The 23,064-nt window shown below is 42.4% G+C and overlaps 1 protein-coding gene across 2 annotated transcripts in view; it reads left to right on the forward strand.

Annotated features, from left to right (window-relative positions):
• The first annotated feature begins 4,493 nt into the window (after positions 1-4,493).
• RAB6A (RAB6A, member RAS oncogene family) overlaps positions 4,494-23,064 on the forward strand; it is a 55,894-nt gene continuing 37,323 nt past the window's right edge. The window contains exon 1 of one of the 2 annotated variants that reach the window (XM_034438774.3): positions 4,494-5,224. In XM_034438774.3, the coding sequence (XP_034294665.1) occupies positions 5,155-5,224 (70 nt within the window). In that variant the 5' untranslated portion in view covers positions 4,494-5,154. The remainder of the gene's footprint in view (positions 5,225-23,064) is intronic. The other variant, XM_034438775.3, reaches the window with a different exon arrangement.

Raw genomic sequence — 23,064 nt, forward strand, 5'->3', positions numbered from 1 at the left:
CACCCCACAAACAAGGGGCCTCGGGGTCGACCTCTGCCCCCCTGCCAACACCGACTGCAACCGGTTGGAGAGATAGGAGGAGAACCACCGCAGGACGGTGCCCCCCACTCCCAACCCCTCCAACCGGCGCAGCAGGATACCATGGTCGATGGTATCAAAAGCCGCTGAGAGATCTAACAGGACCAGGATAGAAACCCTGAAACCCGACTGGAACGGATCCAGATAAACCATTTCATCCAGGTACTGGGGAAGCTGTCGCGCCACCACACTCTCAACAACCTTCGCCACAAAGCGAAGGTCGGAGACTGGACGATAATTTGCTAACACTGCCGGGTCCAGGGAAGGCTTCTTGAGGAGAGGCACAGTTGTGCCACTGTGCAATGTTCTTGCACAGGAACAAGAAGTTCAACTTCAAAGCCCAAGAGAAGGTATAAAAACTCTCCGCTCGCAACTCCATGTGGTCTCCTGCCCAGAATCACACCTGCTTGTTGGTTCTGCATCATCAATAAACGGACCATATTTCCAATCAGCCTCCATTTTGTCGCCAGTGCCTTTCTCACGGCTTGGACCTGAACCCGGATATGTCTTCCAACAATACTATACTATATTATATTGCAGTTTGAAATCGGTGGAATGCCTTGAATTGTTGGGTGATTGTGATTTTCTGTTAAGATTTATTCTTTTCTCCTATATGCCTGTACCAACACGTCAAACAACTGGAGAAATTTCCCCTGTGCGGTCTCCAATTTGTCGGCAAGACCATGTCTCCAATCTAGATTGCGTAAAATCCATCAACATTGAGCCCCTGATTATTAGAAACCAGATAAGGTGGATGAGACACATGATCAGTATGGATGATCACTGTATGCCTCTCCCAGCTGTTCTATACAAATAGTCCTTGACTTATGACCGCAATTGAGCCCAAAATTTCCATTACCAAACAAGACATTGTTAAGTGAGTTGTGCCCCATTTTATGACCTTTCTTGCCACAATTGTTATGTGAATCACTGCAGTTGTTAAGTAAGTTGTTAAGCGAATCGGGGGTCCCCATTGATTTTGCTTATCGGGAGACTGGGAAAAAAAGCTGATCACGTGACCCCCCAGGACACTGCAACCATCATAAATAAGAGTCAGTTGCCAAACATCTGAATTTTGATCACATGGCCACGGGGATGCTGCAACATTTGTAAGTGTGAAAACTGCTCACTTATTTCAGTGCCATTGTGTTGTGTCCTAGGCTCACTTAATCATGACAGGACACAATTAGTCTCAAACAAAACTATTTTATTATAACATCTGAGAATTACTTCATTCCCAGTTTAGTCCAAATTAATTCCAAAGTCCTTCGGGCTTATCACAAACCTTTTATCTTCTTTGGCACCCTGCCAAAGGCCTTTCTTGGCAAAGCCCCACAAAGTTCAGACACAAGAGACGCCAACTGGAAAACAGATTTAGCAACGTTGCCTTCCTACAAAGAGCCCAAGAACATTTGCTGCTCTTTAAGATTTATGGGACGGGCTAATCATCTCCTGGCCTTACTCCTGAGTCATCCCTTTTGCTTTAGCTGCTCTTGCCTTCTGGCAGCTCTGCGCATGCGTGCACTAGGAACAGGCTCCTCCTGTTCCTCTGCCTCTCTGCTGTCCGGCTCTGGAGGCTCTGGAGTCTGCGCATCGCTCCCAGATGGCCCTGGCTCCATCTCTGCCTCCGACGTAGAGCCCTCATCCGGGCCTTCCCCAGACTCCAGGACTGGCCCATGTTCTTCCTCAGCCTCCTCACTGTCCGACTCCGCTGCTAGCTTCGCGGGCTGCTGGCGGACCACAACTCATTGTAACTTTGAACGGTCATTAAAAAAAATGGCTGTAAGTCTGTACCTACACACACACACACACACATAGACACAAAACACGTTTTTGTTTAACTGGATTGGATTCTTAGGAGAAAGCTGTTCTTAATTAGGCAATTCTATCCTACGCCCAAGCACAATGATTTCACTTCGGTGCAATGAATACCTACATGGTTTCTAGCACTTCATTATTTTCAACCACTTGACTGAAACGGTTTAGGATCTCCTGCTCGAGAAGGGGGTTGGACTAGAAGACCTCCAAGGCCCCGTCCGATCTGTCCCATCTCTGTTATTCTAAGTTCTGTGTTGGAGGTTAAGATAACCACAAAGCTGCTTCGAAATGGCTTCGTCGTCCAAGAAACAGGACCAATCTTGAATGGTCTTGAAAGCAAGGGATCAAAATCAGCAGGGCTTTGTTTTTTAAATTAATGGCATCGGTGTCTCTTTTCAACAAATGAGGAGAAAGCGGGCTCGTGAATGCCGGCCTCGCGAGGAGAGCGATTTTGTGATGTTTTTTTCTCGCTGGCACCCACGGATAATTGATTGAGAAATGAATGAGGGCTGCCCACCTAGGCGCTGAAGCCTCCGGGGGCTGCTGTACGATTCCCACGCCTTTCCATCGAGTTTGCTGCAGAGCAAAACTCCCCGGTGGATTGAGCCCATTAGCAGAGTCATGGGTTGCTAAGCGCCTGCCTTCGAGAACATCAAATCATCGCTACCTTGCAGCCAGACATTGTTACGCGATTTCCCCCCTCCCCGCCAAACTCTGATAAACGGATGGCGCAGTCTATTCTATTCATAACACAGGCAGCTGCCTCCGTGTTCTGTGACTCATCCTGGTACTTCAAGAGGGGGCCACAGCGGACACCTGCCAATCAAACCTTATGACACGCAGCATGACGGTTGAAGGCTCCAGGGATTACAATTCGAGTTCCACCTTGCCATAGTATCTTATGTACCCCCAACTATACTGGTCTCTATTTCCTCGTCACTGAGCATCCTCAGTCCTCTTGGAATTTCCTTTCTCTGGGCTGTCATATTTCAAAGAATTTATTTATTTATTGATTGATTGATTGATTGATTGATTGATTGATTGGTTCGATTTATATGCCGCCCTTCTCCGGAGACTCAGGGCGGCTTACAATGCGTTAAGCAATAGCCTTCATACTTTTGTATATACCTGCTTAGTAGGGCTTTCGCCCCCCTCCCAAGCGGTGTTCTTTTTTTTATACAAAGTCAGCTTATTGCCCCCACAATCCGGGTCCTCAGTTTACCTACCTCGGAAGGATGGAAGGCTGAGTCAACCTTGAGCCTGGTGAGATTTGAACTTGCAGTAATTGCAGGCAGCTGGTGCTACTTAACAGCACTTTAGTCTGCTGCACCACAAAGGCTCTGGTGTCCACCAAGGCAATTGAATGACATTTTGATTTATTTATCAGATTTATTTTTTTTTTATCCCGCCTGTATGACATTATAAATAGCTCAAGGCAACAAGCATATTTAATGTTCCTTTTCTCCTCCTGTTTTCCCCACAGCAACAAGTGTGTGAGGTGGGCAGAGACAGAGAGACTGGCTCAAAGTTACCCAGCCGGCTTTCATGCCTACCATGGGACTTTAACTCCCAGACTCCTGGTGATTGGTCCAAAGTCACCCAGCCAGTTTTCACACCGAAGGCAGGACTAGAACTCACCATCTCTTTCTGATTGGTTCAAACTCACTCAGTTGGCTTTCATGCTTAAAACAGGACTAGAATTCACCGTCTCCTGGTGATTGGCCCAAAGTTACCCAGTCAGGAATTCAGAATCAGAATAGAGTTGGAAGGGACCTTGGAGGTCTTCTAGTCCAGCCCCCTGCTCAAGCAGGAGATCCTATACCAGTCATGGCTAACCTTTTTGTCATCATGTGCCAAAAGTGTGGGGGGGTCATGTGTGCGCGTGCCCACACCCATAATTCTATGCACCCTGCCCCCCCATGCATGTGCACGGGACCCACCCATTTTTCGCCCTCCCCAGGCTCCAGAACCTTTCTAGGAGCCCCCCCCGGAGGCCCTCCGGAGGCTAGAAATGGCACATTTACTGACTTCCAGTGGGACCGGAAGGCCCATTTTTTGCTCTCCCCAGGCTCTAGAGTCTTTCCAGGAGCCTGGGGAGGGCGAAAATGGCCTTCCCCTCTGCCCCGGAGGCCCTCTGGAGGCCAGAAACAGCCTATTTCCCTACTTCCGGTGAGCCCAGAAGGCCCGAAAATTGGCTGAGCTCGCGTGCCCACTGATTTGACTCCATGTGCCACCTGTGGCACATGTGCCATAGGTTCGCCATCACGGTCCTATACCATAACCAGAAAAATGGTTGTCCAATTTCTTCTTAGAAACCTCTAGTGATGAGGTGGCAACATCTGGTGGCAAGCTGTTCCACTGGTTAATTGTCCTCACTATTAGGAAGCCGGACTGGAATATAAATGTATTGTCAATAATAATACTCGGGGGCGCCACGTTGCAGAAGCCTTTCTCATTAAGGATGTCCCTGAGACCCAAGCAGGGAGAGGAGGTGCGAGTAACCATGGGAACGGATAACGATTTTTTCACAAAACCCGCCTCCGGGGGCCATTTCGACCAATGCTGACCCTCCGTGTGACGCGCAGGTACGCGACGTCAAAGACCTCGCAAAACCACGCCCTCTTCTTCTATTTTCCCAAGGCCTCTCTCTCTCTCTCTCTCTCTCTCTCTCTTCCCCACCTCTCTCTCTCTCTTTGGCGCCTGCGCACTACTCCTGCTGGCGTCACCCTCCTGCTCCTCCCGGCGGTTGGAGCGACGGGCGCTCGCGCCGGCCCGGCCCCACCCCCTTTCCTCGTCCCTCCAATCCGCGCGAGGCAGGGGCTGTTTCTTCCCCTTCGTGATTGGACCGCGGGCGGGGGGGCGGGCGGAGGCGGTCCGGCTGGGAGGCGGGGCCTAGCCTGAGGAGAGGCGGACGGCGGGCGGAGCCGGCATTGCCTCAGCGGCGCGAGCGAGCTGGTGTCGTGGCCGAGGTTGGGTTCGGAGCCGCTTCCCTCAGTCCCGCCCGGAGAAGCTCCCGCCGTCTCCCGGTCGCCGGCTCCTTCTTCCTCCGCGCGTCGGGCCCGGTCCGTGACTGGAAAGGCCTAACTCTCCTCAGGCGTCTGAGGAGAAGGCCTGAGGCGGCGCTGCCCGTCCTCCTCCTCTTCCTCCCCCCCACGAGAGTCACCCGGGGAGACCCGGCGGCGGCTCCTTCTCTCCTCCCGCTCTTCCTCCTCCTCCTCTTCCTCCGGCAGCGGTATCACCACCCCCATCATCCCCATCATGTCGGCGGGCGGGGATTTCGGCAACCCGCTGCGGAAATTCAAGCTGGTCTTCCTCGGCGAGCAAAGCGGTGAGTCGGCGGGGCGGCCAGTCCGGCCTTTGCCCTCCTGCCCTTCGGAACCGCGACGCCGATCGCCTCAGCGCGGAGACTACAACTCCCATGAGCCCCCGCGCGGGCAAGGCTGAGGGGGGAGGGGTGGGGATGGGGGGAGGGTGGGGGTGGGGTGGGGGAAAAAGAGCGCGGGGGCTGTTCCTGGGGTCGCCTCGCTTCGGTTCTGGCTCCCCTCCAGCTCCAGCAAGGAGACCTCGATCTTATTATTACTATTATTATTATTATTATTATTATTATTATTATCATTATCATTATCATTATCATTATCATCATCATCCTCATCTTCATCATCCTCATCATCTACTTCTCTCCTCTTCCTCATCCTCCTCGTTATTCTCTTGCGCTCTGATTTCTTCCTCCATCTGACAAACAAGGGGCGGGAAGGAAAATCAGATCCCCGGGTGGGGCCAAAAAGGATTATTGATCATTTTTGATTATTAATAAAGGAGGAACGATTATTTATTTATTTATTTATTCTATTTCTATACTGCCTTTCTCCAGTAGGACTCAAGGCGGTGTACAGTCAAGAAAAACATAGATACACAAACATCATAAAATTGCTAATTAAAATTATTATTATAACATAGTTTGGCCCAATTAAATAGAACCTAAAATTAGATAACATTTTAAAAACATTCACATGTTCTTGGGGGAATTGGGGGAGAGGGAGGAGGAGGAAGGGTCTCGATCTGATCTGCCTCCTTCCCCCATCCTAAAAAAAAAAAAATCCTCCTCTTTTCCCCTCTCTCCTCCCCTCTGTATTAAGCCTTCTTTGCTTTCACTGGATCGCTTTTTCTTCGTCCTAAAAAACCCAGGAGAGAAGCAGCCTGGAAAATGACCCTAATGCATGCATTCATTCATTCGTTATATTTTTATATATTTGTATTCAAAGGCTGGCAGGGGCGGCTGGACAGCCTGGCATTCCTTGCTGCTGGCCCATCATTCTTTGGACGGGGAGGGGGGAAAAAATCCTGATTTTAATCCAGATCAGGGTGTCAGGCCGCCCCTCTCAATGGATGTGTTTATTTCCAATTCTGAGGCTTGTACGCTGCATACTAAGCCAAAAACATGGCTGTTGGCAAAGTGTGTTTTGTGAATCCAGCTTAGCATGCTAATTGCACATCTAGTTGGCTGGGTTGATTCGGTAAACCGAGCTGAAGTAATGGGGGTTCTGTATTGTGTGATGTCTGAGCCTGTTTTGGTTTTCTCCGGAGCATCGGTGGCATCAAACTGGAAGCTAACACAAAAGATGGAAAAAAACACTGTCATTTTCTTTGGCTGCCTTCTCCCTGTCAAAATTCAGTTGCTAATTTGGAAACCCTGAGCATCAGAAATTCTAGCTATTTCTGATTTCGGGAGGAATTTTACTATTTCCTGGATCGGGGAAGTACTACATTTTTCTAATAGATCTTTTTAAAAAAATCTGTGACTAAGCTCCATAGAGACTTAGCTTTCCCAATTAATGGCATATTAAGATTTTCTGTAATTTCTTCTTTTGCAGGGAATAGATAAATCCTCAGTCAAGCTTTGAAACCTTTTGCTGAATTTAGTCTGGAATAATTTAGTAGTTTTAAATTCACCATAAGAATTTAGCTCGGATCTCCACCATAGGAAAATAGAAAGTGTTCTTTTAGGATAAATATATATAAATATATACTAACACTCAGTTCTATGCTGAGATTTTAATTTGTTGAAAGAATAAGAAGGAAAAAAATCAATGAATATATGAATATTATCTTTGTATTTTGGTGTACCTGTGCCTGATAGTGTTGATTGGGTTGAAAACTAGAAAGGAGAGCTTTTATATATTTTGTTGAAAGAATTATGATCACTAAATTTGTTAAGAGCTGAGCCTTTTAAAATATTATTTTGGTAAGCGCTGTAATTTACTGTTTGTCTGATTTGGTCCAGTTTCTTCAGTGGAAGAATGATAGGATCCATTAAGAAAAAAAAAGTAGATTTTCTCAACCATGACTGGAATTGTCCTTGTGGTATAGCATTGTGACAGGTCTGCTTGAATGTAATTGCCATCACTCTTTGAAAATGAACATTTCTATTAATGTCATGCTTCTAAAAATGAAGTAAAACAAATGTTCTACAAAGTAAAACAATACTGCTGATTCATACTCGGTTTTGATGGTTTGATAGGGTGCAGAGTGAGATGAAAAGTTGTCAGTTTGCTTTAAAGACAGGCATTGAGTCTTAGAAACAAAACACTTCAAGTAGTAATAATGGTTTAAACATTTACTACAGGATATCTCTTGTATCTTCTCTACTTTCCCATTCTTCCATCACAATCAAAATCCAGAATTCCTTATTGTTTTCATTATTTTGCAGGGAGGAAGAACCACTTAGTCATAAAATATCTGTTTGTGGAATGATTTCTGTCTAATCTTTCTAGTTAAAAAAACCTTAGCTAACGTATATAGACTAATATCTTGAGATCATGAACAGCTGCATTAATATGCAAGGTGTGTTTATGATTCTTGTGGTATATGAATGGAATCAGTAAAAATGCTAAGGTGAATCTGTTTAAAATACCTTCATATATTTATTAGATTTATATGCTGCCAATCTCACAGGTAAGGCAAGTCATAATATATATATTTCCAATGATTACCATTTGACTCTGGAATCATAATTTTCCATCAGTTAGGAATAATAGATTTATTGTCTTATATATTGTTTGATGCCATTGCTTATATGACGCAGCGGATATGTTGGTGGCAAACAGACCACAGATCTAAATAAAATTTAAGGCATCTTTATAGTAGATTAAACAATAATATTTCCACATGAAATCCATACTTTTCTGAAGCGAATGGGAATTGAATTGTGCATGTTTCTGTATTTTAATTTTCCTATCACTTACTGGTATATCTACTCCATACACATGACAGGTTCCTGTAAATGTTGAGCTGTATATGTGCAGTATTGTTACTGGTTTATTTTGTGCTTGAATTCTCCAACTTTTCTCCAAGAAAGCACACTATGTGTAATCTTTTTCCCCCTGAAAAAAAAAAAACAGCCCCAGGGAAGTGAAGCTAAAAAAGTCATTGCCTGAAATTCATCCAATGAGCTTCCTGTCTTTAGAGGAACTGTTCTCTAGACTCCAGCTCACAAACTTTTGTTTATACACTTCTTGTAGGCTACTGATGAACTTTTGTGATGAAAAGTAGGCTACAAATGAAATAATGAAAGTCATAATAATATTCATTTCCTTGGTGATTTGTTAAAAAAATATCGCTTTATTGTTGAGCTTTAAATAGTTTCTAAAGACTCTTCATTCAGGAATTGTCTTACTTAGACTTAGACAATTCTGAGTCTAAGGCAATATTAGTTTCATGATTGCAAAGATGAATGAAGCTACAAATAGAGATTTCTTCACTGCAGTACACAGAAATCAAAGCCCTTGCATTTACGCGGGGAATCTTAAATTTTAAGATTTTTCTTTCACCTTTCCAGGACATTGGATAACAGTACTTGGTGGCTTTCTCGATGGTCTTGGAAGTCACCTGATTAGGGTTGACTTAATGGTTCATTTTATATAGAGAGAGTGTTTGTGTGCTTGAGAATCTAAATGCTACTTGGATGGCTTTTTAGCCTCATTTCCCAGGGGCTTTTTTTCAGGGGGAAAAAAAGATCACACAATAATATGCTTTCTTGGAGGAAAGTTGGGGAATTCAAATCTAATGCCTGTACTGAGATGCTGAGAACAGGATGTCAGCCAAAGGTCCTTCGCCCCTCCCCCCCTTTACATCCATCAGTTTGTATTTGGACTCCTATTGTTCAGGTTTTCAAACTAGATTTATGTAGCTATTAGCCATGATAACTGTCCCTCAGGATATTTTCTATAAAGTACTGTTACAAGAGTTATGAAGCACACTGGCAGCCCTATAAAGAGCAGTGTTTTCCTCTAGAGACAATTATAATTGTTACTTCAGAGAAGGATGAACAGCAAAGAGAGAAAACAATATACAACCTAAATTGAAAGATCCTGAGGCATATACTTTGAATATATTTGCTGAAAAAAATCAGCCTGTCTTACTGCTAGGTTTAATATCATGGAGTGCTGCAGTTGCAGTGGTTGGTACATTTGGAGTTTTTAGAAGTAGTTGACAGTTTATAGGAAATTACTTTAATAGGTACTTCAGGTCTCTTTTTATTCTGGCAGCATAAATTTTCCTGTTAATTGTTAATGCTTGCTGATTCTTAAATCAAGTTCAGGTCCCCAGTTTTAACAGAGTAAATATCGATTTACAAGGGTGCTACCGGAGATTGGCTACTCTGCAGTGATTTTATTTTTATGTATGCTTCAAAATATATTCTATTTAGAAATGGAAATGGCAACTGATCTATGAAAAAAAAAATATTGTGGATATTTTAGTCTGATCTGCTTCCAGTCTTTGAACCACCATAATTCTTAAGGGAAGTTCCGTCTGAATGAAATAATTCATTGTAACTTTTATTTAATCCTTGTTCTCCTGGTCTTTCATTTTGCTCTTACAACAATATCTGTAAATTATATATGTTTGAAGACTAAATACCTTATGTTCTTATGGATCTTCGGTATGTTATTCCAAATTGTAGTCTGAGTTTGTTTGAACCCTATAATCATTTTCTGGACTTGCCTGGACTGACTGATTTCAGTAGCAGTTATTCAACTACTATTTTGCAAAGATTCTTTAGACTTCATTGGCAAAGTTTGCATTTATTTGAGGGCATGGTTATTTCTATGTATAAATATAGGATGAAGTTTATTTCATACAATCGTTTTGTGGATTTGAGATGTTGTGGGTTCTTAAGAAGGTTCTGCAACAAGAAATTGGGGTCTCTGAAATCCGGACTCAATTTCACCACTAGCGTAATTCAGCTTAGCATGTATTGTGGTCATGATGCCAAAGCATCCTTTTGCTATACTTTGTAGCTGTTAAATATTTCAGAGTTTTTCTCGTGCCCATTTTTTGCACCCGCTGAAGATTTATAATTATGAAGTTCGACTTTGTGTTTGAGGTGGATTCTGGAAGCAGTACAAGAGTAAACTATTGTAGCCTTGCCTAGCCTAATGCTCTCCGGATGTATTGGCCAGCATGGTAGAAAATTATGGAACCTTCCAGAAGAAATCAGATCAGAGAAGGTTGTCTGAAACTAGATATGGATCACACTAACAGTCCCCAGAATTGTCATTGTCTTTACATACAGAGCTGGAAGGGAAGATGGAGATCATCCGGTCTAGGCTTCTACATGGTGCCAGATTGGTAATATCAGCATTTCTAAGAGATTGCCATGGTGTTTTGGCTTATAAAACCAGAACTGTTCCAGTGTCGCTTTTCTCCTAATGTTCAGCCAAGAATCTCCTTGCATTGGTTGTGGTCCTCTGCTCTGAGGCAATTGAATAAGTCCATTCCCTTTTTTGGGTGAGACAGTTTATTGACATTTTAGATGACTTTTGGTATACAGATAGTCCTTGACTTACAACAGTTTGCTTAGTGACCGTTCAAACTTACAGTGGCATTGAAAAAAGTGACTTATGACTTTTTTTCACTTATGATCGTTGCAGCATCCTTATGGTCACATATTTACATTCGGATGCATGACAACTGTCTCACATTTATGATGGCTAATTATTAAAGTAAAGTTTATTCAGATGTACTCAGTGTAGTTTTTCAGTGTGCTGTGGATTTAATTGCTGGGGGAAGTGAGAACATACAGATAGCACTCAAAATTCTAAGGTGGGGTTGTCACCAAACCCCCACCCTCTTTAGTTGAATGGAATTGTTGGCAAAGGTGTACTTTATTTGTGTCTGCTTATTTTAATCTGAAAGATAACTTTCTTTAAGTGAGTATTCTGTAGATGAAATATATGTGTGTGTGAGAGAGAGAGTGTGTGTATACACACACATCGAAAGCTCAAAGACTGTAGGTGTTAACAGGCTTAATTTGATGAAAGAGCAAGAAGATACGAGCTTGGAAGAATCATATCAAATTACCTTCTTGTCTATCGGTTTTAAATCTCAAAGTGAGAGAGTAAGCAAGCAAATGGCCACTTTTAAAAAATGTATTCTGCTCTAGTTAACTAGAGCGTTCAGTATTCTGCTGAAGTTCTCTTGAAGCATAAGGACATTGCATAATATTCAACTTTTCAACCCTACTGATTTGGAGAAAAACAAAGGCCATTTTGGTCCATAGAATGAGACTCTGGAATTGGTGCAATAAAACTAAGCAATCTTTAGCTGAGGAAACCAGAGTCTCTAATTGTTCCACCAGCAGTGAGTTATAATAGGTCAGAAAAGATATTGTCTGGTATAACTGAACATAAAATTGTAGCAGTTAGGAGGCTGCATGTTACATACAGAATTTTAATCTATATTTAATCCTATTTATATATGTATACATTTTACATCTATCTCAATGGCTGGCTGTGTGTGGTTTATAACAATAATAACATGAATTAAAATGCTAAAAGTAACATTAGAACCAAAAGCACCTCCAAATCTCTAGAAATTATAGGTTTCTACCCCATTCCTAAAACATAATAAGGTGGTGCCTACTTCAATAGCAGTTTATTCCACCGCATAGGCCTTGCCATATGCAAAATAAAATTTGCTGTTATAATATTAGACATATGTATGGCAGGAACTGTCAAAGCTTGAGGGCTTAAGAATGCAAGGCAGGTAAGGCCTTAAACATCAAAGTTGAATTGCACCAATTGCTTGCCCAGGAGCTCAGATTGGGTTCTTGCAGAGGGCCCCCAACGGCTGTGTTTCTTTCTGCCTAAATGTTCCAAAGAATAGCACTGAACTATTATTCATTCTTGCAGAGGGATGTCTAATTGCTTTTTTCCCCTCCCTGACTCCTGTGGTGTAATCTCTAAAACCGTTCCTGCACAGTGTTGAAATGTGGACTGCACCATAGTTGTGTGAACCTCCTGCTCTCTAAATCTATTGCAGGTTGTATGGCTACTTGAGGAAATTAGTGGTCCCAGGTTGAAAGAGAAGGATCCAATGTGAATCAGAATAGAGCTGGAAGGGACCTTGGAGGTCTTCTAGTCCAACCCCCTGCCATTTCAGACAAGTGGCTGTCCAGTCTCTTCTTAAAAGCGTCCAGTGTTGGAGCACCCACAACTTCTGAAGGCAAGTTGTTCCACTAGTTGATTGTTCTCACTGTCAGGAAATTTCTCCTTAGTTCTAGGTTGCTTTTCTCCTTGATTAGTTTCCGTCCGTTGTTTCTTGTCTTGCCTTCTGGTGCATTGGAAAATACCGTAAGTCTCTCTTCTTTGTGACAGCCCCTCAAATATTGGAAAACTGCTATCATGTCACCCCTAGTCCTTCTTTTCTCTAGACTAGCCAAACCCAAATCCTGCAACCGTTCTTCATGTGTCTTAGTCTCCAGGCCTTTAATCATCTTAGCTACTCTTCTCTGCACTTTTTCCAAAGTCTTCAAAACAGTCAAATTTGAACCAGCGAATTAAGTACCATAAAGGGGGTGAAAATTTAGGTGTCTTATACACCCGAATGTAGCCCCACCCACTCACTGGCCCCCACCCTTTGGCCTCTGCCTCACAGCAGTTACCTCCTTGAAAGCAAACAAGAAAAAACAGCTCCTTTCAGCTTCAGCACAACCTAATTAGCACAAGTTGATTGGATCAGCTTCCCGACTCTCAGCTGATTTGCTCTCAGCTGTTTTGCACAGGGCTCTGCTGCTTGCTGCAAAGAGGTAAATTGCTGGAGCAGATTTTTTTTTCCTTGTGCTAATCAAGCTATGCTGAAAACGAAAATGAAAGTAAAGCAGGCTGTTTGCTGTTTGCTGCAACATCGCAAAATTGTTCAGAGGCAGATTTCTTTTTCTTCTTTTCCTCACCAAAAAAGGTAGGTGCGTCTTATACTCCAGTGAGTCTTATACTCCGAAAAATACAGTAAGTGGAGTACAGTCCCTCAGTGAAAAAAGAAGCCAGAAGTAAAATCTTGGTCAGCTCCAGTTATACAGTTATACAGCAGGGCTTCTGATAAGGCTTGTTGTCGTTGGGTTAATCGAGAGAAATTGTCTCAGCAGCTTTCTCATTCTTCTCGAGTTTAATGGCATCAGCACATCCTAAAGCTAATTGAAGCTTTATAGAGGCAGCTGTAATATCTCCTGTAGTCAGTTCAACCCCCCTGGGAGAAGGAGCTGGATTGCTAATGGGCTTTATAGAATTTTTCAGTCATAAAGATGGAGGTCCTGACAGAGATGCCTCCTTTTCCTTGAAGGATAATGATTGACTTATGTCCCGCAGCGGAAGCATCTCCTCAGAGTCTTGGCTTGCACCTTGAAAAGTTGAATGAGCATCATAGCTCTGGTGTTTTGGATGTCTTGGATGTTGTAAGTGTAGGCACAGGAGAACGTTTTCAGACACACACACACACACACACACACACACACACACACACACACACACACACACACACTGTGGCTTTAATAGTTCCATATTGAACGCTTACACAGATAGTCCTCAACTTATGATCACAGTTGAGCCCAAAATTTCTGTTGCTAAGGGAGACATTTGTTAAGTGAGTTTTGCCCCTCTTTACAACTTTTCTTGCCACATTAGTTAAGTGAATTTCTGCAGTTTTTAAACTGGTTGTTAAGTGAATCTGGTTTCCTCGTTGCAACTGTCACATATGAACCAGTTGTGAAGCATCCAAATTATGATCACATGACCATGGGGATGCTGCAATGGTCATGTGGTGAAAAATGGTCATGTCACTTTTTTGAGTGCCATTGTAACTTTGAACGGTTACTAAACGAATCATTGTAAATCAAGGATTACCTGTATTGCTATTAAGTATTCCCTCAATGAGTAATTTGACTCTACTTGCTACAAACAATTGTATACTGATCTGCAACAGACTGCCTGATAGTTCAGTTTAGTTATTATATAGTTATTATAAACTTATCTTTTCTAAATTGATACTAATACACACCTTTCTTGAATGAATGCCTTTGCTTAGTTCTCTTAATTAGTGCCAGTCTAGTTTCTGCTCCTTGTGGGGCTCTGATTTCTATTATTGTTAGGTTCTGGATTGCAGGCTTATCCAGTTTTTTGGATAGTTCAATGTTCATGTGATATAATTTTATTTATTAACTAGATTTAAGGCTGCCCAGCTCCATGTGTACCATAGTGTTTCATCATGATAGTGCCAAGATGGCTGCATTTGAACAACCGATGCTGACATTCTCTCAAAGTCCTTTTGATTAGAGGCATTATTGTGATTTTTTTAAACAATGGGTCTTTCACTTTATCATTTTAGACTGTCCTTTTTTTTTCTTTAGCTGGACAATTCCCCAAAGCTTTCATGTGCATTTTTCAGCTGTTTTTTTTTATTTTATTTTTATTTTAGTGGCCATTAAAAATAATGATGCTACAAAAATCAATAGAATTAATACTTTTTTTTTTTTAATTTGATTTATATGCCGCCCTTCTCTGGAGACTCAGGGCAGCTTACAATGTGCTCAGCAATAGCCTTCATCCTTTTGTATATTTATACAAAGTCAGCTTATTGCCCCTACAACTGGGTCCTCAATTTACTTACCTTAGAAAGGATGGAAGGCTGACTCAACCTTGAGCCTTGGCGAGATTCAAACCTGCAGTAATTGCAGGCAGTTGGTCTTAATAACCAGCTTAATAACAGTGCCTTAGACCACTGTACTACCAAGGCAAACTTTAAGGATTATTTCAAAGAATTTCACTGCTTTCATCACCTGGACTTTGGTCATGCTGGTAGAGTCATCGTCCCACTGGCTGGGTCACAGGCAGTGAAGCAATATCTAAGTTAACCTCTTTATTTGCTTCTACGTGTCACACTGCCTTGAGCTGACCTCATCACAAAATGGCCCATATTCACGGACCTCTCAAAGTTTCTTCTTTTATGATTTGCTAGATCATGCAAAATCTTTTAAAAAGCCCAAAAGAATTCAACCTACAGCTACAATATTCCTTCACAAATAGTAATTTTTTTACAAATATATTTATTGTTTAAAAGACTAGGGCCACCCATATAAACTCTTAAGCATCTAACAATAAATTGACAAATAACAAAAGACAAAAACATACTTTATTTTATTTTTATTTTTATTTTGGATAAATTGCTCAGATTTAAAGCTAGGGTTCAGGCTGAATGCATTAGTCTTGTAAGTGACTAGTGGGAGCTGGAGAGAAGAAGCATGGTTCTCCTGGTCCTTGTACATTTCTTAGAGTTTGATACAAGGATCTATTCAAGGAACTATTCATATTGATACAAGGAACTAATCACATCGGATACCTGTACAATTAGCACAGGGGCCCCCCAAGGCTGTGTGCTCTCTCCACTTCTCTCTATACCAATGACTGCATCTCAAACGATCCATCTGTGAAACTATTGAAGTTTGCAGATGATACAACAGTGATTGGTTTCATTTGAGACAACAGTGAATCCGCATACAGACGAGAGGTTGAACAACTAACCTCGTGATGCGACCAGAACAATCTGGAACTGAACACACTCAAAACCGTAGAAATGGTGGTGGACTTTAGGAGAAACCCTCCCATACTTCCACCTCTTACAATAATAAACAGCACAATATCAATAGTAGAGACTTTCAAATTTCTAGGTTCTATCATATCTCAAGACCTAAAATGGACACCTAACATCAAAAATGTCATTAAAAAAGCACAACAAAGAATGTTCTTTCTGTGCCAACTCAGGAAGTTCAAACTGCCCAAGGAGCTTTCTGATCCAGTTCTACAGAGGAATTATTGAGTCTGTCATCTGTACCTTTATAACTATCTGGTTTGGTTCTGCAACCCAACAAGACAGACAGAGACTGCAGAGGATAATTAGAACTGCAGAAAAAACAATGGCTACCAACCTGCCTTCCATGGAGGACCTGTATACTGCACAAGTCAAAAAGAGGCCTGTGAAAATATTTACAGACCCCTCGCATCCTGGACATAAAGTGTTTCAACTCCTACCCTCAAAATGACGCTATAGAGCACTGCACATCAGAACAACTAGACACAAAGACAGTTTTTTCCCCAACGCCATCACTCTGCAAATAACAAATAATTCCCTCAACACCGTCAAACTATTCACAAAGTCTGCACTACTATTAATCTTCTCATTGTTCCTATCACCCATCTCCTCCCACTTATGACTGTATGACTGTAACTTTGTTGCTTGTATCGTTATGATTTATATTGTTTCCTAGTATGATTTGATTGCTTATTTGTACCCTATGACTATCATTAAGCACCAAAAACAAATTCCTTGTGTGTCCAATCACACTTGGCCAATAAAGTATTCTATTCTATTCTATTCTATTCTATTCTATTCTATTCTATTCTATTCTATTCTATTCTATTCTATTCTATTCTATTCTATTCTATTCCATTCCATTCCATTCCATTCCATTCCATTCCATTCCATTCCATCCCATCCCATTCCATTCCATCCCATCCCATCCCATCCCATCCCATCCCATCCCATCCCATCCCATTCCATTCCATTCCATTCCATTCCATTCCATCCCATCCCATCCCATTCCATTCCATTCCATTCCATTCGCTCTATCGTGATTCTGCTACTTTAATGTATATTTATTTATATTTATTAAATTTATTTGCCAGCCAGCTTCCTTCAAAGTGACTCTGCGCTGTTTACAGCATAAAATAGGTAGTCTTTAATTTACAACCATTTGTTTAGTGTCTATTTGAAGTTACAACGGCCTTGAGAAAAGTGACTTATGATGGTTTTTCACTTACAACCTTTGCAGCATCCCTGTGGTCTCATGATCAAAATTTAGATGATTGGCAACTGGCTCACAGTTATGATGGTTGCAGCATTCCAGGGTCATGTGATCACCTTTGTTGACCTGACAAGAAAAGTCAATAAGGAAGCCAGATTCACTTAACAATTGTGTTAGTGACTTAACTGCAGTGATCCACTTAACAACTTGCTGGTTATTACCTACAAGTACTACAAGGCTGAGGAATATAATACTTATGGATCCAACCCTTGCAGAGGGAAATAACCTATCCTGTTTGATCTATCCATGAAATGATGCTCTCGATTCTCCCTTCCCAATAGATGGGTGGATTCAGAAAGAGGCTGCCACAGAGAAGAGAGGGTCAGCCTGTTCTCCGAAGCCCCTGCAGGCAGGACAAGAAGCAACGGGTAGAAACTAATCAAGGAGGAAAAGCAATCTAAAACTAAGGAGAAATTTCCTGACAGTTGGAACGATTAATCAGTGGAACGGATGTTGCCTCCAGAAGTTGTGGAAGTTTTCAAGAAGAGATTGGATAGCCACTTGTCTGAAATGGTTATAGGGTTTTCCTGCTTCAGCAAGGGGTTGGACTAGAAGACTTCCAAGGTCCCTTCCAACTGTGTTATATTGCTATTCTGATAGCTACCCCATTCCATATAGAGCATGAAACACGTTTCTCTTGAAGAGAGCATTGGAGGGTTAAACAGTCCTTAAATCCCCATTTGTATTTTTGTCATCTCATTTTGGATGATGATGATGATGATGGTTTTTACTTGAATATTAATTGCCTAGACATGAGTGTAATATAAATGTCACAACAAACACTGTTACAACAAGCCTTGTGATCTCAAGTTATTTACCTTGGTTTTGGAATCTTGGTTTCTTTTTCTGTTGTTTTTTTTTTTGCGTCACCTTTCAACCTCACTAAGTGCTGGAGAACTTGAAACCTGCTTAGTCTTTTGCAGAATTTGACCCTAAAAGGTATTGCCCAACTGGAGATTGTAACATTTTTTCCCAATAAAGAAGACAAATGAGAAAGCGTCTTTTTGCTGTTAATTTTGCGCCTTAGGTGCTGAGTGTTTGGCTCAGGTAGATCAACTGCATGTTGCAAGTCCAACATCACTAATATCTAGGATTGTGTAATTGTAACAACTACAGTGTTACGTAGTTGTTCTTGTAGGTATCAGAAAAGGCTTGTTCATTGCTTGTGCAGTGTTGGATTGACTCGCAAGCGAGCGCGACAATTGTACAAACTACATGTGTTGTGCAGGAAGGAGGGAGAGAAGAAAATGGAGATGTACATTGATTTTCAAGGAAGTCTTTGATGTTTTTTTTTTTTGTTTTGTCTCTGATACAAATATATCTAAGGAAACAGGGAAGTCTGATTTTCTCCAGTTGAAGCATAAATGCGTTCTCGAGACATTACTTCTTTTGAAATGTCTTATGGGGAGGGTATGCCAGGTAATTTCTGCATTTCTAACTGTTTCTTTTTAATCTCTCTGCAGCATAAATCCACTTATTGTTTAATCCATGTGGCAGGCAGGCTTCAGTCTCCTGACTTCTTTCAGTTTGCAATATCTATGGCTTTCCAGCTCTGCAAACTGATAAAAAGTTCCCTTAATATTTCCAGCTGGATGCTTCTTTATACTAGTTCCAGTTGTTACTGCTGTTTATTTATTCAGGTTGATGATCACAATTGTTGCCATGCTATAGGTGTCGATATCTGGAATCTACTTTCTGCCTCAGGTGGTCTGACCTTCCACCAAGGCATTCTCATCGAACTGCTGAGCTAGGGATTCACGAATTGATTGTTTGAAAAGAAGCGCTGTATGCTGGGCTTTTGAAATGTGTAATACATTAATTCTGGATGCCCCTTCTCTTTCCCCATGAGTCCCTTTGATCTGGACTGGATTAAACCAAGCTGTAAACCAAGCTCTCTGGCCCCGTGGATAACAAAAGAGGAGCAGGCTATCTATGTTTTGCTGCAGTATATACAGGTGGTCCTCGACTTACGACCACAATTAAGCCCAGAGTTTCTTTTGCTAAGTGGGACAATCCTTAAGTGAATTTTGCCCCATTTTATGATCTTCTTTGCCACAGTTGTTAAGTGAATCACTGCAGTTGTTACAGCAGTAAAACGGTTGTTAAGTGAATCTGGGTTCCCCATTGATTTTGCTGGTCAGAAGATTTTTATTTATTTATTTATTAGTCGCATTTTTATGCCGCCCAACTCCCGAGGGACTCTGGGCGGCTAACAACAAAGAGTAAAACAATGCGAACAATATCCCATACAAAAGTTTAACAAGAAAACATTAAAACCCATACACACCAATTCATGGCCGGGTCTCGCAAGATCATCGTAGCGAGATCAACAGCCTGAGGCCTGCCGGAAGAGCCAGGTCGTCACCACTTTCTGGAAGGCCAGTAGGGTGGGGGCAGTCCGGACCTCAGGAGGTAACTGGTTCCAGAGAGTTGGGGCAGCCACAGAGAAGGCCCTCCCCCGCGGGCCCACCAGCCGACATCGTTTAGCTGATGGGACCCGGAGGAGACCAGCTCTGTGGGATCTTACCGGTCGCTGGGAGCTATGCGGTAGAAGGCGGTCTCGAAGATAGCCTGGCCCTGAGCCATGTAGGGCTTTAAAGGTAATAACCAACATCTTGAATTGTGACCGGAGACCGATAGGGAGCCAGTGCAGCTCGTGGAGAATTGATGTAATGTGGGTGTATCTAGGTGTACCCACAATAGCTCACGCGGCTGCATTCTGGACCAACTGTAGTCTCCGAACACTTTTCAAGGGTAACCCCATATAGAGCGTGTTGCAATAATCTAACCGTGAGGTGACAAGGGCATGAGACAAGCCACCCTGGGTCTTCGGAGACGGGCGGCATATAAAACGAATGAATGAATAAATAAATGAATGAGTGAGTGACTGACTGACTGACTGACTGTGAGGAGAGCCTCCTGATCCAAGTAGGGTCACAATTGGTGCACCAGGCGAACCTGTGCAAAGGTCCCCCTAGCTACAGCCGTCAGATGTTGTTCCAGTCTCAGCTGTGAGTCTAGAAGGACACCCAAATTGTGAGCCCGTTCTGAGGGGGGCACTTTCTCACCCCCCAGAACCAAGGATGGAGAATCGACATAGTCTTTAGGGGGCAATACCCACAGCCATTCGGTCTTGTTTGGTTGCCAAAGGGGATCACGTGACCCTGGGACACTGCAACCGTCATAAGTACGAGTTGGTTGTCAAGCGCCTGAATGTTGATCACGTGACCATGGGGATGCTCCAACGGTTGTCGGTGTGAAAAATGGCCATAAGTCACTTTTTTCAATGCCGTCGCAATTTCAAGTGGTCACTAAATGAACTGTTGTAAGTCGAGGAACTGCCTCCCTTTCACCTCCCCCCACCAACTAGTCTTTATTTCATTTCTCCATTATTATAAATGGAGTGATTTGATTCTTTACAGATCACTTGAACAAGGAAAATCAACAGCAGCTGAAATTTCCTTTGTGAGGTCTTCGTATGACGGCAGTGTTTTTTGCCCCTTTGTTCATGCTGCCTGAGGCCAGCATAGGTGGTTCTTCTGTCCTCTTCCACAAGATGACCTGATAGGATCCAAGACGAATAATAACTTCTTTCGATATTTCATTTTAGATCATCCCCTCGTGTTTTCCAGCATCAGCAACGTTCTCCCCCTCTCTCCCTGGATTTTCACCCATTTTGCCTGCTGCTTAAGCTACACTCTAATTTCTATGCTCCTGAAAGAGTTTTCTACTGGAATGGAAACAAGAAAAACCCTTCCCGTTTTAATGTGTCTTACCATGAATGATTAGTTAAGTTTCATGGACTTGGTACTGGCATGTTATGTAAGTAAATTTGAAAGCAGGCTCAATATTTCCATGGTTACTGATAACATCCTGCCAATGCAAGAAATCTGAAATTAAATAAAGGCTTGATGATGAATTTTAAGTTCTTCTGGTATGATGCTTGCTGATTATTTGCTTGTAGACCAAATTGGAGTACAAGGTTTTACATAGTATTTCAGTATATAAATAGAAGAAAGGACTAAAATATTAAAATATACTTGGCTATTTGGATTAAATAATTTATTTAATCATTATTTAGCCACAACCTGTTTTGGAGAATAGCTTGAAATGCCCTCAGGTTGAAGAGCTTCCCATCTACTCTATACAGGCATCACTGTCCCGAAAGGCATCACAGAATAGGAGAGGATAGAATAAGAAAAAAGGATAGAATTCTTTTATTGGCCAAGTGTGATTGGACACACAAGGAATTTGTCTCTGGTGCCTAAGCTCTCAGTGTACATTAAAAAATACATCAAGAACCATAAGATACAACACTTAGGAAACTAAATAAAACAATATAAATCGTAAAGATACAAGCAACTAGATTATAGTCATAAGTAGAAGGAGATGGGTAATAGGAAGGAGGAGAAGAATAATAGTAATACAGTCTTAGTAAATAGTTTGACAGTGTTGTGGGAATTAGTTGTTTAGCAGAGTGATGGTATTCGGGAAAAAACTGTACTTGTGTCTAGTTGTTCTGGTGTGCAGTGCCTTATACTGTCATTTTGAGGGTAGGAGTTGAAACAATTTATGTCCAGGATGCAAGGGGGTCTGTAGATATTTTCACAGCCCTCTTTTTGACTCGTGCAGTATACAGATCCTTAATGGAAGGCAGGTTGGTAGCAATTGCTTTTTCTGCAGTTCTAATTATCCTCTGAAGTCTGTGTCTGTCTTGTTGGGTTGCAAAGCCAAACCAGACAGTTATGGAGGTGCAGATGACACCTCAAGGGATCGCAATAAGCATCATGCTGAACAGTGTGGGTGCAAGCAGCTTACGATTGGGAATGCCCCTGAGGATTCTCTGCCGTCCACCACCACTCTGGCCCTCCTGCCTTCATGGAACTGGTGTGTCATGTGAATAAATGTGACAGGACTTGGTGGGCTGAACGTATTGAAAGCTTTCATGAGATCAACAAAGGTTGTGTGGAGTTCATGATTCTGCTCCTGACACTTCTTCTGAAATTGGAGTATTGCAACATTCATGTGTCAATAGTCCCACAGATTCTGAGGAAGCCACACTGTGACTCTGGCAGCAAGCGCAGCTCTAGTTGAGTGACCAGAACTCTTAACAAGGCTTTTTCCTACAGTGGACAGCAAAGAGATTCCTTAGTGGGTTGTCGTGTACTTGTTGACTGCTCTTCCTCTTTTGGCTGTGTGTGATGGATGCATCTTTTAAGTTCCTGAGGAATGGATCCTTGTTTCCAAAATGACTGGAATAACTCAGGTGTGCTTCTGTGTAAATATAGGACCATCGATTTTGTATATCTCTGCAGGTATAGCATCTGCCCGTTGGGCTTTGCCATTGGATAACTCCGACAGCTTTTGTGACTTCAGCTATTACTACCAGTAGGATCTTCCATGGTGCTATTGATAACCTGGACCTGTCTATTGCCTCACAGTAAAGCTCCTGTCAGAAGCACCGAGTTGCTTCCGGGTTGAAAGCATCACTGTTCTGGGGACCCCCAGTTGGGGACTCCTTTCATGTCCCCGGCAGGAGCTGGAGCGAAGGATGGGAGTTCAACCCTGTCCCACGGCAGCACTCAAGTCTTGAACCTGGGCTTGCTAACCTCCAAGCAGCATCCTAAACACACAAGCCACCTTCTCCTTAGTCAATAGATGAAGGTTGGTTGAGGATGGCCCCCACGTAGTATGCCCACCTTTGCAGAAATCACCCTCTGAAATGAGAGTTGTACCATCTACACTCTGGAGGAAGGAACTCCTAAGTCGACAGAGAGTCTTTCAGCTTCATAGAACAGTTTCACGTGTTTTCTTTCAGCATATCCCTATGCAGGCAGTCCTTGACTTACAACAGTTCATTCAGTGACCGTTCAAAGTTACAACGGCACTGGGACAAGCGACTTACGACCATTTTTCACACTTATGACCGTTACAGCATCCCTTTATGGTCACGTGATTTACATTCAGATGCTTGACCA

Source organism: Pantherophis guttatus, chromosome 5 (genome assembly GCF_059756535.1).
Source record: "Pantherophis guttatus breed Tessera chromosome 5, ASM5975653v1, whole genome shotgun sequence".
Classification (NCBI taxonomy): Eukaryota; Metazoa; Chordata; class Lepidosauria; order Squamata; family Colubridae; genus Pantherophis; species Pantherophis guttatus.